Source organism: Sapajus apella, unplaced genomic scaffold, assembly GCF_009761245.1.
Source record: "Sapajus apella isolate SASKATOON/1434 unplaced genomic scaffold, GSC_monkey_1.0 scaffold40, whole genome shotgun sequence".
Lineage (NCBI taxonomy): Eukaryota > Metazoa > Chordata > Mammalia > Primates > Cebidae > Sapajus > Sapajus apella.
The window spans coordinates 15,222,254-15,239,820 of NW_022436980.1; the positions used below are offsets into that span (position 1 = coordinate 15,222,254).

At 33.7% G+C, this 17,567-nt stretch overlaps 1 protein-coding gene across 2 annotated transcripts in view; it reads right to left on the reverse strand.

The window, feature by feature from the left end:
• The window catches only part of ALCAM (activated leukocyte cell adhesion molecule), a 208,467-nt gene that overhangs the window by 53,652 nt on the left and 137,248 nt on the right, over positions 1 to 17,567 (reverse strand). For both annotated transcript variants that reach the window (XM_032299220.1, XM_032299221.1), the window contains exon 2: positions 2,907 to 3,007. In XM_032299220.1, the coding sequence (XP_032155111.1) occupies positions 2,907 to 3,007 (101 nt within the window). The remainder of the gene's footprint in view (positions 1 to 2,906; positions 3,008 to 17,567) is intronic.

Sequence of the window (17,567 nt, forward strand, 5' to 3'; positions counted from 1 at the left end):
GTTTTCAATATTTTGAGCAATTATCTTTAGAATATTCTTTAATCCACATATTTTAAATGTCCACACCTCTAACCAAAACTGATGTAGCTGACATTTATACATAGAATAGCTTAACCAGTCTTGACAGAAAAACAGTATTTTCCCTTGTAAAATAATTATATCCATTAAGAAATGAATCAGCTTAACTAACACAATCCATAGTTTTGCTGAGTCCTAACAATTAGTTCAAAAGGCTTTCATATAAAAACATATCACCAAAATAAGATGTACTCTGCATACACAATTATGTCAAGAGCACTGAGACATACAATGCATTTCTTCCTCTGTTCCCACAAAAATTGTATCACCTAATAAGCAATTTAATCTAAAATAGGGGGGCAATTCCTCCTTTATGTACCCCATAAAACCTTTGAGAAAATAAAATGTGATATATGTTAAAGTTCATGACAAATTTTAAGATTCTATGGAGGATTAAATATTAAGGATTAATCATATCAATTACCAAGTTAATATTGGTGTCCAAAGTTTTATTTACTTAAATATCTGAATACATCAATAATATTCTTTTTAACTCTTTTAGATTTATCTTGTCTTACATCATTCCTTCACTATGCAAAGGATGTTAGACCATTACCTTAAGTTTCTGTATTCATTCCCTTATGCAGTAAGTAAGAGTTACTAATTTCTGAGCATTTAACTATATTGTAGGTGTTTTCTTTGGGCTTTCTATGCAGTAATTGGTTTAACACCCATAACAACCTTGTAAGTTAAATATTAACCTCATCTTCAGAGTAGACCATGGAGTTTGAGTTTGGTTAAATAATTTCCCAAGGTCTTGGCTGGTAAATCTTAGCAGAGCAAAAATTTGAGCTTAGAGCTTGCCCTTATTATGGTTACACTCTTGATAGCCTTCCATCCCTCTTCTGTACCAGGCACTGTGGCAGATAATGGAGAGGAGGTGTCAGGTGTAGAGCTGGGAGAAGTGAACAGGAAGCTATGATCTCCATTCATAGGGAGTTTACAATGTGATCTAGGAGAAATCAGAGCATTTCTTCTCTATGTTTACTTCCTTTCATTTTTCCAAAACTTTCCTTTGTCTTTTAGGTGGTTACATTAAATTAGAGCATATATGCTATTTCTGCAAATCAAGATTGACTTTAGAGGTTATAGTTCCTACAGTGTATCTCAGTTTATTGGTGAAGTCTTTAGCTTAACTGAAAATTTGAAAATTGCCATTATTGTTTGATTTCCAGTGTCCACTGTGCCAGTTCACTTTAGGTGAACCCTACCCCCTGGGTGAATGCTCCTCTCTGGGTTATAGTTAGAATTTTCCATGATCATAAAAGTTTTCCATCACCTGAATCTATTTATTTTGGCAGTAAATTTGATTGAACAAATGCATTGTATGGTAGTTTCCCAGGCACTTGGAATTTGACAGTGCTAATAGACTGTCCTAAAAGGTCTTAACCTCAAATTTCCACATTTATAGGAAATCAGAAATAGTTGAAAGTTACCTCGAGTGAAATGGATACTAAATAGAAGGATGCTACAGGGAAATGCTGAGCTGCCACATCACCTTCCTTTCCTTTCATTTCCCACTCACACGAGCACAGTATGGTTAGGATTCTGCAGTGTCACAGACATGAGTTCACTTTGTTGAATGATTACCATGGCAAGTACTAGGTATTTTAATATCAATTTCTTTGTGTAATCACACAACAACACTATGAAGAAGATATTTTTATCTCAATTTATGGATGAGAAAATAGGGATTAATTCATCTGCCCAGAATCTTAAAGTGAGCACATCAGAACCTACATTTTAAAAGACCGTGTTAAACCACGGTCTTTTAAAGAATTAGTGTTTGCACTCTTTTAAAGAGTGCAAACTTAAGCGCATTTCTTAGAGTGTGTTCTGTAGAATGTTTGTTCTTGGAGATATCTGAGGAAAAAAGTTGTATCGTCAAATAAACATAAGAACTGAATCAAATTATGACCCTCAGACAATTCAGAATGCATCTTACAAATGAAAGTCTCTGAGAAGTGGCACGATAAACTTTTTATAAATTATTTGACCATCAAATTGTCTTCCTTTGCAAATACCTTTCAACATTTCAAGGAGCTAGTTAAATTTTGCTGTTGTATCCAGGGAAACATATCAACTTGAAGCTTGCAGATTGCTGTGAGTCTCCTGTTGTACAGGTCCAGCATTGGGAAATTGTACCATAGAAACACTATTCATTAATATTAATTTAATTGAGGTATTTTATTAGTCAAAGTTACCTAGCCATTCCACATCTCCCTACCAGCATCTCTACCCTCCATTTCCAGACCCATTTGTACCTCCATGCCTGAGAAAATTTGATTTCACTATCTGCAAGAAGTATGGGAAAAAATCAACAATGTTAAATATAAAAAGGACCTATAGCATCAACATGGTTTTAAGACTAAATGCCAGAATCAAGCTTGTAATATTGATGACTAATTCTCAAAGACTATCTAAGGCCTCTATCTACTGATATATCTTGCCTTTGCAATAACCACATCAAATAGGAAATTAGCCAATGAAGAAAGGTTGCCATCCTCCACTGAGCTCAGTCCTATAATCCACTGATTTTATGCTGGAAGTCTGCCTTTTTCTTTGCTTCTAACACTTAAGGTGGAACCTTTCAGACTAATATATTCTAAGAATTATGTATTTATTGGCTTTATTTTAAAATATCATTTGTTATGTAAAATAGGAATCTTTCTTTTGTCACATTGCACACATTAATTTTACCTTCCTATATTTGTACCCACAATTCAATATTGTATTTAGGTTAATTTGAAATTCACAGTTACTCACAGAAAAAATTATATTTAAGAGAACAAAGGCAATTAACCAAGTCCCAGGTAGGTCATACTTACATATTTCCATTTGCCAAACATGAGATTCTGAGGTACATCAAGTCGGCAAGGCATGATAATGGTATCTCCATATGCTGAATTTACAGTATACCATCCAAGGCCTTTGGGGGGGATAAAAAAGGAAAAAGAAAAGAGAGAGAGAGAGAGATAAAAATTTTAAATGTTTTCTTGAAGAGACAAATAACTTCAAGATGTATGCTGATGAAGATTGTCATCTGCTATAGTTTTATTTTAAATGATATATAAAAGGTATGAGACTAGAATATATTTTCCATTTGAAAACACCTTTCTATGTAGCCACTGAATCTTTGAAGATCACACAATTGAAATTTATAGACCTCCAATTTTACCAGAGAACAGATAAGCGGTATATTCCAAAGGAAGATAGTGGAATCTGCAGATGAATTATCTTTTTTACTGTATTTCATAAAAATAATTTCCACTATATTTTATAGAAATGTGGGACTATATAAAGATATCATGATTAAAATTCTCAAAACTAGCTTTAACTACATTTGTGTTTTTCATTTGAAAATATCAAATTTTTCTTATGCGAAATTTAAAAAACGATTTAAAACTGAGAAATACACAAAAGCCCACAACTGAATTTTATTTATAAGGGGAAAATAGCTTATATTGTAGTAGTATAAATTAAACTACTAATTTCAATTTTGTATAAAATATTAGTATAGTAAGAATTTATAGTGTGAACATCCTTCATAAAGCGCTATTTACAAAGTGATTATCTGAATTATCTGAAGACAATATATTTAAACCACACTTTTGTACGTACAAAAAACTTTCTCATATTTAATTCTATATTTAGAAAAAATATAAATATAAGTAATTAAAATGTGGAAAGAAGCAATTTTTGTATATGAATGTAAAGTACCATTCAAATCTGGATATATTTATGAGGGTTAAAAAAACTCAGGCATTTAAATTGGCAATAGTACTTGGGAAACATCTCAAAAATTTTAACCTTATTTTATTTACAATAATCTTTAAAATTTAGAACTTTCAAAATTGAATATCTATTAAGGTGTATCATAAATGAATATAGTGTGTGAAGGGGCTAAACAGTAGAGAAAAAAAAATGATATTTTGTCCACCAGGTGGTGCTAAAATGCAAAGCGAAGGCAATCTGCAACATATAAATAAAACCGTCTTCCGACTTTCTAAAGAAACAGGACTGGGAGGATCCCATCTTTCAGTTGTTATCTATCAATCACTATGTATCCCAAAATTTCATATAATATTAAGAATTTTGCCCCAGTGAACAAAAGCATAACAAAGAACACGCACTTCATGTAAATATGCAAAATAACAACTAGTTTTCAGCATTTTTAACATTGTTAACGCACAGAATAAAAAATATGCAAAGTGAGAATGCATTTTCACTTACTATTTGGGGCATGAGGTTTATTTTAAATGGCTTATCATATGTTTAGTCTCATAATTTATCTCAATAATTTAAAAATTGTTTTGTGTTTTCCACACTAATTATAATCCCTTTTGACATCAAACCAAGCATAAGACTCTAAATGAAGAAATTTTTTATTCAACCTTGTTAAAATAAAAATAATGGGGGTTTAGACATGTAGTTTCAGACATGCAGATTAATAACATTTAGGAAATCGCTTTATTGCACATTACATTACTTGTTCTCTGTGTTATTTGGCTCCTAAATGTGGAATTTCTGCTGTGTGTATTAACACTTGTTCATATACTACACAGGTAGAAGTCTGCAAAGCCAAGGAAACCCTTTTGTAATTTCATATTTTGTTTTTTCATCAGCTTATAACAAGGCCCTTGAATATGTGATAATTTTGAGAGGATCCATTTCTATACCTTAATTTATGTCAGGCCATGCACCTGTAACTGTCTCCTATTATTGTAAAAGCATACCTTCCTTTGGCAACTAACAGTGCTTTCATGATTGGCCAAGGAGTGAAAGCAGTTTACAGAGCTTAGGTACCAATGAAGTGAATCCTGTGACAGGTAAAGGGAAATAATAAATTCCTTTTCGAATAATTTAATGCTTTGTCTTTTCTCACAAACCGTTTTTCTTTCCTCTTCTCTATAGAACTTTAATGTGCTATTTATTCATCATATTTTATAACAAGTCTTAAAGCTGTATGAATTTAAAGTACATAGTATATTAGCATGATGAAAGTAAAATCAGAACAGGGAAGAGACCATGTTTTTTTTTTTCCATTTATTTATTTTATTGCATTTTAGTTTTGGGGTACATGTGAAGAACATGCAAGATTGTTGCATAGGTACACACATGGCAGTGTGATTTGCTACCTTACTCCCCATCACCTACATCTGGCATCTCTCCCCTTGCTATCTCTCCCCAACTCCCTACCCCTCACCATCCCTCCCCTATTTCCCCCCAACTAACCCCAGTGTGTAGTGCTCCCCTCCCAGTGTCCATGTGTTCTCATTGTTCAACACCCACCTATGAGTGAGAACATGTGGTGTTTGATCTTCTTTGTATCTCCAGAAACAATGCCTGGCATTTAATGGGCACCTACTAAAATGACTCTGGAGTCCTTTTCATTTTGGTTATCAAATTAAGATTTTGGAAAATCAGAGAGCAGTTGACAACACTGGAATTTTGAGAATTCTCATTTCTGCCACATACTCTAAAGTCAGTCATGTCTTATCTTGGATGTGTAGAGAACTTGGATTTTGATTTTGGGTGGCAATCTCTGCCTAGAGGAGAAACAAACAGCAAAGACATTTTATAGGAATTCATGCGTGGAATGACAAGAGAGCACATTCTCCCTTCCCTTTAAAGAGAAATTAAAGATTGATTATTTGTGCTCCTTAATTTGCAAATGATACCATGAAATGTCTCTTTCCTCACTTGTGATCATCATAAAGCAAAAGTTGTTCATTCAAGTATTGAAAATTCATGAATTGTGTCTTTTAATGACAACTCCAAATCCTCAGCTAGGAAAGAACTTTGAAGACCAGAACAAACACAAGGGAAATAAGATACCGCACTAGACAGAGGGCAGTAAGTAAAAAGCTAACAATTACAGACATATGCACCTTCCACAGGCCTAGGGCAGAATGAATGGTAATAAGTTGGATGGCAGGTTAGGAGCCATAATTGTGCTTAGTTTAGAATCAATTTTTAAGTATGCTATAAAAATCAACTTCCCTCTTCTTGTAAGAGTATACTGACTCCCAAGTTCATCTGATAGAAGGACTGAAGTCTTGCATCCGTGGGAGAGCTAACATCTCGTGCCCCCTAGGGATAAAGTCACTACAAACACCATTGCGATTTAGTGATAAATTACATCCTAATTTCTAGTGATGTCTTAATCTTTGACATGAAGTGTCAACGAGACCCCAAAGTACCTGTCAACTCGAGTGATTCTGTTTACACTTTTCATAGAAGAAAGAGCTTTTTATCTTTGAATTGCCAAGTCTAACAATTGAGTTTGGCTTACTAGAATTCCCTTGCAATTTTCTCCCTGTAATATTTGTTAGTTAAATTATTCATGGTTCTGTATCCTAGAGATTACTGGGCTCTACTGCAAATATAGAATGCCTATGATGTCCTTCCTCTAAGAAGCCAAATGTAAAATGTAAACCAATGTGTGAGTGCACAAGTGTGTCAGTACGGTAATGGCTATGTGTATAAGCACGGGTCAAAAGAAACTTTAAATTGGACTAGAACATTTTGTATTAAATGTTTTCTATAAATTTAAGACATTTTTGTGACATTATGACTGTTGCTATTAAAATATGTTCACATATTTATGTTTCAAGTAAGAGATAAAAATGTGTCATATTTGAGAAGCAGTAATTATTTAAGTATTTAAAAATAAGAGGTTATTAGCCAAAGGTAAAAAAATAACAATAGAATTAGAAAGGTTACATAGGAGTATTAATGGAAATACAATGCAGTAAGCACAGAAAGAGAAAAATTTCTTAACACAGTAATTCTGACAATCTCAGGCAAGTGACCATAAAACATAAGCTAGTTACAGTAATATGTTTTGTATAGAAAATGATTTAAAAGAAGTACTGAAAACAGACTCTGGTAATGTTCTGAAGTTAGGTAAACATTTTATTTTTAATTGAAATAATAAAAATGTAATTTTGGCCATTTTGGTGACAAATACTATTTTTCCATAAAACTAATTGCCAAATTCAGAGGAATCATTCTCTTTGCATTCCTGACATACAGATATTTGAATTGGGGTAGATTAAAATTCAGAATCTGCTACCACATTTCAAGCAGAAGAACATCAAATAATATAGAAAATAGAATGAGAATTGGAGTCTATTTTCATATGCTGTAATTTAGGATGGTTAATTATTATTTATTGCACTAATACATTAATAGCATCATCATCCTTAAAAGAAGTTTTGAGTTCTCTAGCTCCGCTAAGTGTCATAAAAGGATTAACTGCAATTACAATTGACTCAGAACTTAGAAGATCTAAATGCCAGTTTCATAAAAATTTTACAGAGACTTATTTGAACAAATGAACTATTGCAGAGGAGGTGGATAGAAATGAGAAGTTTATCCTTAGAAATTACTTTCATATTTTTGACTAATTTTGACAAATAGATGTGCTAATACTCCTATTTGTTTCACTAATAAATTAGGATATGTACAATTCTAAAGAAAATGTAAATATTTTGTAATATTAGTTTATAGCAGTGTTTCTCAACCTGGTCACTACTGGACCAAATAAGTCTTTATTGTGAGAGCGCCGTGCTGTGTATGTTACAGGATGGTTAGCAATATCCTTGCCTTTACCCATTAGATGACAGTACCACTCTTTCCCCAGTTATGACAGCCAAAAGGTCTCCAGGCATGACAAATATCCCCTGGGAGGCAAAATTGCCCAATAAACCATGTGCACTTGAGAACCACTGGTTTAAACCTTCAGCCATTGGTTTCTCACATGCAATTAAACTGGGTTTCCAATAAAGGAATTTTTGTTAAAATAGAATCTTAGCATAGAACTAAATAATCACTGAATAGAAGTGAAGGTATAGAGGCAGAAATGGTACATAATAATATCTGGTTATTATCAAATTTGTTTGCCTCACAGAACATATTAAACCACAATGAGGGATTAATTCCTGACTTCAGGAAGTGGATTCCCAACATCTTTACAATAATGACAAAGATATTTTGTTTTAGCAAGTCTATTTCCTGTATCACAATCAAGGACAAATTATATATATTATCTATGTATATATACTATACGTTCTAAGCCATACATTTCACATATATTGTATTTAAGCTGATAAAATATCATGTTCTACCGACAGATTGAAGAAGACATTTTTTTCAAACCTGAGCTCTTATGATTCAATCACACAGAGTTATCTCTCAACTTCTCCCATCCTTTATTGTATAAAGAAGAGTTTAAGAATATCATCAAGTTCATGAGATATATATAAAGCAAATTCTCTGTGTGTACATTTGCGCATGTGTGTGTGTGAGATATAAGGGGCTATAATTGCCAAGTAATTTGGAAGGTATGCTGAGTGACAGAAGATACTTGATGAAATCTGATGTCATTTTGTGAAACAGAAAGAAGGGCTTTTTCTCCTTTCTTTTTCTTCGTTAATTTTCCTTCAACAAATGGGGGTAGTTGGAGGCCAATTTGGGTCTGCTGCACCTGAAGTAGGGATATGTTTGTTCAAAATTCATTTTCTGTATTGCCTTTCTCAAGTGTTATATATTATAATGTCGATATATCCAGTAAGGCCTACAAATAAGATAAATAGTAATTCTTCCTTCCTCCTCCCCCCACCACTTGGGGCACTGTGGAAATGCCTGTGTTACTAAATTATAAACTGCTAGTAGTTTATAGAGAGAAAATGCCTGTGTTACTAAATCATAAACTACTGGTAGTAACCAGGATTATGTTTTAAGACAGTTAATCTTTATTTTACTTCCAAGCTTTACATAATATAATGCTTTAAACATTTATCTTTTTATTAAACTACAGGTCAACGTAATAATCCATATTATGTCACAGAAAAATTTACCTAAGGTTTTAAAAATGCATTATTGATATTTGCATTGCTGTGCAGAAAATTATCTTCTTAATTTACCTTAGCCTGATAGATCATTTCATGCTTGTAGAATAATAAACTATGAGGCTGGCCAAGTAACCATTTCTCCCAATCAGTTTGGGCTTTACTGCATCTCTACTTAATTTTTATGGTTCCTTGGGCCCATCCACTCTGTTTGGATTCCTATGTTTCCTTTAAGGCCTATCTCAAAAATCATCCAATCGCTCAGTCATGCATCAAGTATTTCTTGGACACCTTCCACAGGACATGTTTTTGTTGTGCTTTGTGAAGAAAATGTGTAAGTAAAATACTGAGGACTTTTCCTTAAGAAACAAGATGGAATCAGTATGAGGTTCTTGGTTTGGTAAACGAAATGCTGCGGGACTCTATAGAAAGGAATGCCAGCAATGAGATTGAGGATATTGGTAAAGGCCTCTTGGAGGAAATTTCATTTGACCCCATCGCTGAATTAAGGTTTCTATAGATGAGAAGATAGGAACTACCTCAATAGCACAGTACACTAGAGGCACTGAGTGACACTTGGTTTTCTCTCTTGGGGAAAAATCAATTTTTACTATGACAGTTTCTACAGGGCAGATCTTTGATCTTCAAGAGAAACATGTCCTAAGACTGGCAGTTTTCCCAAATTCATAAGCGCACATAAAATTTCTCTAATAAAATGCAATAAAATGTTAGATCTCCATTTTCTCTTTATTTTCATCATCAACACTAGCATTTGGATTCCTTTTGGGGCCATTTTTAAATTATAAGCAAAAAACTTATTTAGAAATGATCAAAAAGCAACAGAATTGATTTAAGTTGTGAAACCTTATTTTTATTTTTTGAGTTCCTTCATGAATTTTAAATCAGAATATGTGCAGATTCATTAGCATTTCTTAACTTGAGATCAAGGAATGAACTTTAAGGCATCTACTATGCTATTCTTTGAAATTTTACAGAATACAGATACAGGGTAGTGAGAGGGGAGCACTGTGGTGAATTGAAGTTAGTGTTCCCCCCAAATTGTTCCCTCTTAAAATTGTCCCCCCAAAGCTAGTTTTGCTTTAAAAAATATTTTAATGAAATATAATATAGATAGAAAAAGTATACAGATCTAGACTTACATTTGAACTGTCACTAAATGCACTAGGCTTTAGGATTCCTTTGGCAATGATCCTCACATTCTTTGTTCTGAGCAGGAGACTGAGATTCCACATACTTGTCCCACAATGAAGCCCCTGTGTTACCAAGTCATCGTTCCTAAGTGATGAGTATTTTTGACTAGGCTATGGGTTCTATGCCAACGTGCTAAGGCACAGGCCCTTAAGTGATGATGAACTTAAATAAAAACACTTAAAAATATTTCATGCTCTGTGTGTGTGGGAAAGGGGGTGCTTTAGGGGGAATGGGCACAAAGAATACAATGAACCAAAAAATTTAGATTTTGTATGTCAAAAGATCAATAGTCTCTATTTTAAAATAGATTTTCATAGTAAAGGGGACTAAATAAGAGAAATGTTTAAGCATATTTTTCTTTATACATTTTGTTCAAAAACATTTATGTAATTATTAATATGTGTTAGTTGAAGTTCATAAAGTTGACATTTCCCACTATCATACTTCTAATTAGGATTTGAGGCTGAGTCTTTAAGGTGCTCATATAAGGAGAGTCCTTCCCTCAGATGATTAGTCAATACAATAAAAATAACCAGAAAAGTATGATTTTCCTTCTGCTTCCCTCTCCCCTGATTCATTTTCTCAATTTAGTTCTTGCATCGTCTATATTCTGATCCTGTTGACTCATTTGGGAACTAGCTTAACTAGAGCTGTAGAAACTAATATTTGAAATATTAGTTACATTAATTCAGGTTAAGTAATGCAAAGGAAAAATGAATGCATTTAGACTCTACTGCTCTGAAGATTTTCTGAGCAGGAAAGTCTGGGTTTACCTATTTCAAAGTGTAAGTTCTATTTAAATGAAGAAAAATTACACTTTCCTGTGCATTTTACCGCATAAGTTGAGTTGAAATTGTGAATACAATTCAATTATTTTAGCAAGAAGAAGAGTGTACTGAGTTCATAAAAACATTATCAACAGAAAGGCAGGCGCAATTGCTTCCCAAAGGATCTTAATTGAATCATCTGAAGTAATGGAAACTTTTGGAGTTTAGAATGAAGTCTGTCTTCAGAAAGAACTCGCAGTTATTGTGACATTATTAAACTTGTTTTCTGCAAATAGTTTAATGTCATGACAACAAAAAGATCTCTTGATTTGGGAAAATCAAAACTGTCTTTGATAACACTACCAAACCCAAAACAACAAATTTTTAATCACTTTAATATTCCTCAAAATGCTTTAGAAAAAACATATCACAAAGACTTCTAGCCAATAAGATCATCATTGTTTTCACAGAAAGCATCTGTTAGTAACAGCTTACATGAATTGTATTGCTTTAGCTTTTCAAGTGATATTCAATAATATTAGAATCAGAGTTAGAAAATGCTGTGTTATAATTGAGGTAGTGAATTACCAGGGATAAAGGATAAAAAGTGAATTATGAGGGCTATTAAATGAGAAGAGTAGTAGCTTCTGTTTCTGAGTTGGTTGAGTGAACTTGTCCAGTATGCTAGCTTCTGGTATATTCCATATTAAGGATCTAACCTCATACTTAAAAATGTTTATATCAGTTGAAATAGCTTTTTGCTCTTTTTTTCACATGAATCGCAATTAGCATTGCCTATGTCTCCTGAGGATACAGATTTGTACAATCAAACATGGTAAGTAATAAAGGTTAAAAAGCTATTTAATAGGTTTTTCCATATATTTGGTGCAGCTTGCTGGCTGATTTCTGAGACTTAGATTTGTGTAAATTCCATGCTTTTAATTGACAGCTCCCTGGAGGGATTGCAATATAAGTTAAGGTCATAGGAAGAAAATTATGGCTTTCTATGGTATTTTTTCCTTTCTTTAAGAACTGAAGTCAGCTTACTATAAGATATAGTTTTCTAGCTTTGAGAAGAAAGGAGAGATAGGAATGTTAGTCCAAGATAAATTTTTGACAGCGATGAAAAGCACAGGAAAGAGGAAATAAAACAAATAGTTGTATACACTTGGGAAACCAGCATAATCTACTATCTGAAGATAAAATCATTGTTCTGCCTTAAGAGATGGTATGTCACCTCAAGGACTGTGTGAGCATGGAGAGTCACGCCCATTGTAGCTCACCTGCAATGGTAGCCCAGTGAGGGTAACTCTGGAATGCATGAACTTAGAGAATCATACTGACATCTATTAATATTTTAGCAATAACTTTTCATGTGTTCCATTTTTCCTGACAGTCATTCTTCTTAATTGATGAGTGGGAGGAAAGATGGGAAGAAGAACAAGGTAATTTAGGAAGGCAATGAGTAGAGATGAGAAATACAGGAAGCTGTATTGAAAGGTAGTTTTATCATTTCCAAGGTTTTGAAATCTGCCCCTGAAGGTGCCTCCAGTTTTAACATTTTCCAGTACTCCCAAAAATTTTAACTCTGAAAACTTCATTTTATATCCCGAGAGGCCAAGTGTAATTTTTTAATGTCACATATTTATTCTGCAACTTAGGAAATGGTTAAATGCACCCCCCAGGAGAACTTTTGGAAGACTAGATATCATGAACAAGGTGGTAAAACATAAACAAAAACACTGGATAAGGAAAACAAGTACTTACAGCAGGCCAATGACACCGATAGACTGATTACACAGGAACTTGAGCATATGCACAGTGTTACTAGACCCTGACATGAACCCCTCATCTGAGAATGTGCCTGCATTCAGCTGGTTTCCCACACTTGGTAATATTCGCATCCTATCTCACCTGTTTCTGCTTCTCCTCTTTACATCCTTAGTTAAACATTATTAAATAAATGATTCATTATTTTGTTTATTATTTAGGGGGAAAAAGTCTCTGTGAAGTGTAGTGAACATGAAACTGTTCCTAATAGATGCCAAACGCTGGGAACATAACTTACCCAATTGCTGCATTCTGTCTATTACCAGGTTTATGCTAAGGTTACATTTTTAACAGCTGTTTCCACCTAGTAACTGAATGCAATAATTATATTAAGACAGTCAAGTTTCTTGGAGACAAGAGACTCCTATGAGGGCTGGCAATAGCTCACTGAGACTCTGATTCTCTGATGAACCTTTCTCAGACTGCACAGCAGTCTAGAACGCTTCCACCAACCTTCCTATCCTCTCTCTTTCACTTGGGACCATCTTTCCTCTGCAGTATGCTTATTCTCCCCACCCCCATCATCCTCCCCATATTTTCTCTCATAGATGTTTTTCCTAATACATTTTGCATGTTAAATCCATTTCCTAATACATCTTTGCATGTTAAATCCATTTTGACATCTGTTTTTCAGAGGATCCTAACATCTGGGGGAAATTAGGCAGATCATAACCATATTGACCCACTGACATTAGTAGACTATAAAATTCCAGAAAATAAAGATTTCAGTATGGATGTGGGGAAAAAAAATGCCACTTTAATTAAGGGGTTAGTTAAAATTAAAAAATATACAAAAACTGAGCTTAACATTGATTAATACTTAAATGTTAAGACCTCAAACCATAAAACTCTCAGAAGAATGCATAGGGGAAATGCTCTTTGATATTTGATTTGGCAATAATTTTTTTGGATAAGACAAAAGCACAGGCAACAAAATTAAAATAAGCAGGTTGGACTCTATCAAACTAAAAAGATTCTACACAGTAGAGGAAACAACCAACAAAATAAAAGACAGCCTCCAAATAGGGAGAAAATATTTGTAATCCATATACTTGATAAAGGGTTAATATCGAAACTATGTAAGGAATTCATACAACTTAGTAGCAAACAAAACAGGACAAAACCCACAGAGAAGCAGATAAAAAATGGGCATAGGACCTGAATAGACATTTTTCCAAAGAAGACATATAATTGCCAATAGGTGTATGAAAAGGTGCTCAACATCACTCATCATCAGGGAAATGTAAATCAAAATCACAACGACATGACATCTCACGCCTGTTAAGACGGCTCTTATTAAAAAAAGAGAGACACCAAGTATCAGTGAGGGTATAGAGAAAAGGAAATCCTTGTATACTCTTGGTGGGAATACAAATCGGTACAGCAATGATAAAAAACAGTATGAAGATCCTTCCAAAAGGTAAAATAGAACTACCATATAATCCAGCAATGCCATTTCCGGATATATGTCCAAAAGAAAGGAATCAATACTGAAATAGATACCTGTCCTCCGATGTTCACTGCAGCATTATTCACAATGGCCAAGATATGGAAACAACCGGTGTCCATTTATGGATGAGTGGATATGGAAATTGTGACATTTGTCTATATACATAAAAACACAATAAAATATGACTCAACCTCAAAAAAGGAGATCCTGCCATTTGTGACAACGTAGAGGTACCTGGAGAACACTATGCTAATTGAAATAAGCCAAAGAAAGACAAATGCTACATAATCATACTTACATATGAAATTTAGAAAAGACGAATACACAGAAACAGAGAGTGAATGGTGATTACAGGGGGAGGGGCAGAGAAGATGAGGGAAATGGGGAGATGCTGGTCAAAGGCTATAAAGTTACAATTGTATAGGACACACAAGTCTAGAAATGTAAATTACAGCATGATGACTGTAGTTAATAATACTGTATTGATTACTAGAAATTTGCTAAGAGAGTGGATTTCAGGTACTCTCATCACACACAGAAAAATGACAACTATGTGAGGAGAGGGATATGTTGACTTGCTTAACATAGTAACCATTTCACAAGGCATATATGTATATCAAAACCTCATGTTGTATGCCTACATATATACAATAAAAGATTAAATAGACCTAGAAATTACATTAAAGCAATTGGTAATAATAATGAATGTTTTATGATGTTTTATAGTTTGAAATATTCTTTTATATACTTTGTATAATTTTGCATTTGGGCTTCATAAAAGTCCTGTATGATACACAAAGAAACCTGTATGATCAGAAAATATTATGATCTTTCATTTTACCAATAAGAAACTGTTCTCCCTGCAAAGTCAAGAGAATAAGCCAATATCGTGAAGCCAGTATGTGATGGAGCCAGAGCTCAAAATGAATTCTCAGCTCAAGTCCAGTTCTCATTACTATGAGATATACAAAAAAATGCCTCCATGTCCTTATTTCATTTTATATTGTGGATAATTCAAGAATATTATTTGAGAAGTATTAATGCTTTCCATGTTTAGGCAAATATTCTTAAAAACATATAGGTTAGAAGGACTAGAAAGAAAATGAAGTGACATATTTCATCACTTCTCTCTCAATGGGATGCTATGTAGCAATTTGGCAATTGCTGCCAGGAAATACAAGTCCTGTACATGGCAGCTGTTCTGATTTTCGGAAGAAAACAGAAAATCATGAATAATCAAAAAGATAGGCATCTTTCAGATCAGGAACCAGAAGTCTAATGAGGCTTTTTAATGTAGGTTGGGCACTCAGGCTACAGGCAGAGTAGCCCTTTATGCATTCCTAACACCAGGAACAGCAGTGGTGGCACAGTAGACCGCCAATAAAAATGTCCTGGATGACTAAAATGGCAAGGTTGAGATTAAAGTCTTTCTAATTTAAAGAGCTGTGTCTTTCCTCTCTATCAAAAGACTTTTCATAATTATGACTTTTCAAATAAGTTGCAAATTTATGTCCACACGAAAATCTGAACAAGAATGTTCAGATAAGCTTTTTTCATAACTGCTAAAACTTGGACAAGATGTCCTTCAGCAAGTGAATGAAAAACTGTGGTAATCCAGACAATGAAATATTATTTAGCAATAAAAAGAAATGAGCTGGGAAGCCATGAAAAAACATGAAGGAACCTGAAATGAACATTGCCAAATAAAAGAAGCCAGTCTAAAAAGCCTAAATACTATACGATTCCAACTACAGGCCCTTCTGGAAAAGGCAAAACTATGGAAAATAGAAAAGAGACCAGTGGTTGCCAGTGTCTCAAGGGAGGGAGGAAAGAATGAACAGATGAATGACAGGACATTTTTAGGGCAGTGAAATTATTCTGATATAATAATAATGAATATTAAATGTTTTTCAAAACCCATAAAATATACAACACAAACAGGAAAATCTAATGTAAGCTTGGGACTTTAGTTAATAATAATGTATCAATATCAGCTCACCAACTGCAACAAATGTACAACACTAATGCAAAGATGTTAGTAACAGGGGAAACTAGGGGCAGGGGTTTGGGGAGGCAGGGAATTGTATAGGTTGTATATAGGAGCTCTTTACTTCCCACCTAAATTTTTCCATAAAACTAAGAACAGATAAAAATAGCATGTTCATTAAAAACAATCGAAACACACAATTTCTTCAGCCTATGGAATATATTCTACATTTAGACAGTCTCATCTAAATTTCACTGGTATGGGGAGAGGGAAGGACACAAACATTGTCAAGGGCAAAGCTTTGGCATCCATTAACAGAAGCGATTCCAGTCTAGAAAGCTGAATCCCCAGGCAGATTTCAGCAGGTGCTGACTTTCCAACAGCACCAAAACCTCTGATGAACAAGAGTGACCTGGGTAGCTTTGCTGAAGCTTAGCAATTGCTGTTTTATGATTATGTTTTTCACATATTCCCAATCCCACTGAGGTGCTAATATATTTGGTTCATCTTTCCATTTTAAAAGAGATAATGTCTTTGATAATTTGTTCATGGTTACTGCTTAGGGAGATAATGACACTCAAAATTCCCCTAACTGAATATTATAATATTACGTCTTTGGCTCTGCTATTTTTAACAGCTTTTAAGACAATAGTGTCATTTGGGTTTGGAAAAAAGTTCACTCTTCCTGCACATTAAAGGAATACTAGGTTATAAAGATGAGCTATAAGAGTCCTGGCAGGGCTTCAGATTATATCATGCATTTTGTTTATGAATTTCATTTTGTTATGAATCTATAACTGAAAGAACTCCCAATGCTTTCCCCAGGAAGTAATTAATTGGAAACCATACAAACAAACCCAATGGAAAAGACTGAAATACTTTGTGTTACTGTGAAAATCCAATGGTAATTTTCAAGTTCATTCCCACTTGAGTCCTACAAAAATATGCTTTAAGTGTGTGTTCTTCAGCTACACTTCTATCCGTCTGTGTATTTACAACAGGTGATAAGAATACCATGCCTGGAGTCAATTAAAAATGTTTTCTTTTATGTTTTTTTTTGAATTGCAAGAAGCCTCAACACACAAATATAATTACTAGTACATGTTTAATTAATGGACATATATTAAATACTTCTTAGGTAAAGAGCATAACTTTAGAGAGTTTGTTATGTAGAAATCCATAGATTTGTGTTTCTAATTTTAAAAACAGGGAACTGTTCTACAAAGAAAATTTCCAATACAAAATCCTATTTAACAGTCACCAAGGTAAACACATAGGATCAATAAAAATAACTGATTATACTTTGATACAATTATACTTCAGAAAGATCATAGCTATGGAAATTTTCTATTCATTCTAAAGCCTTTGTAACTATGATAATATTTATA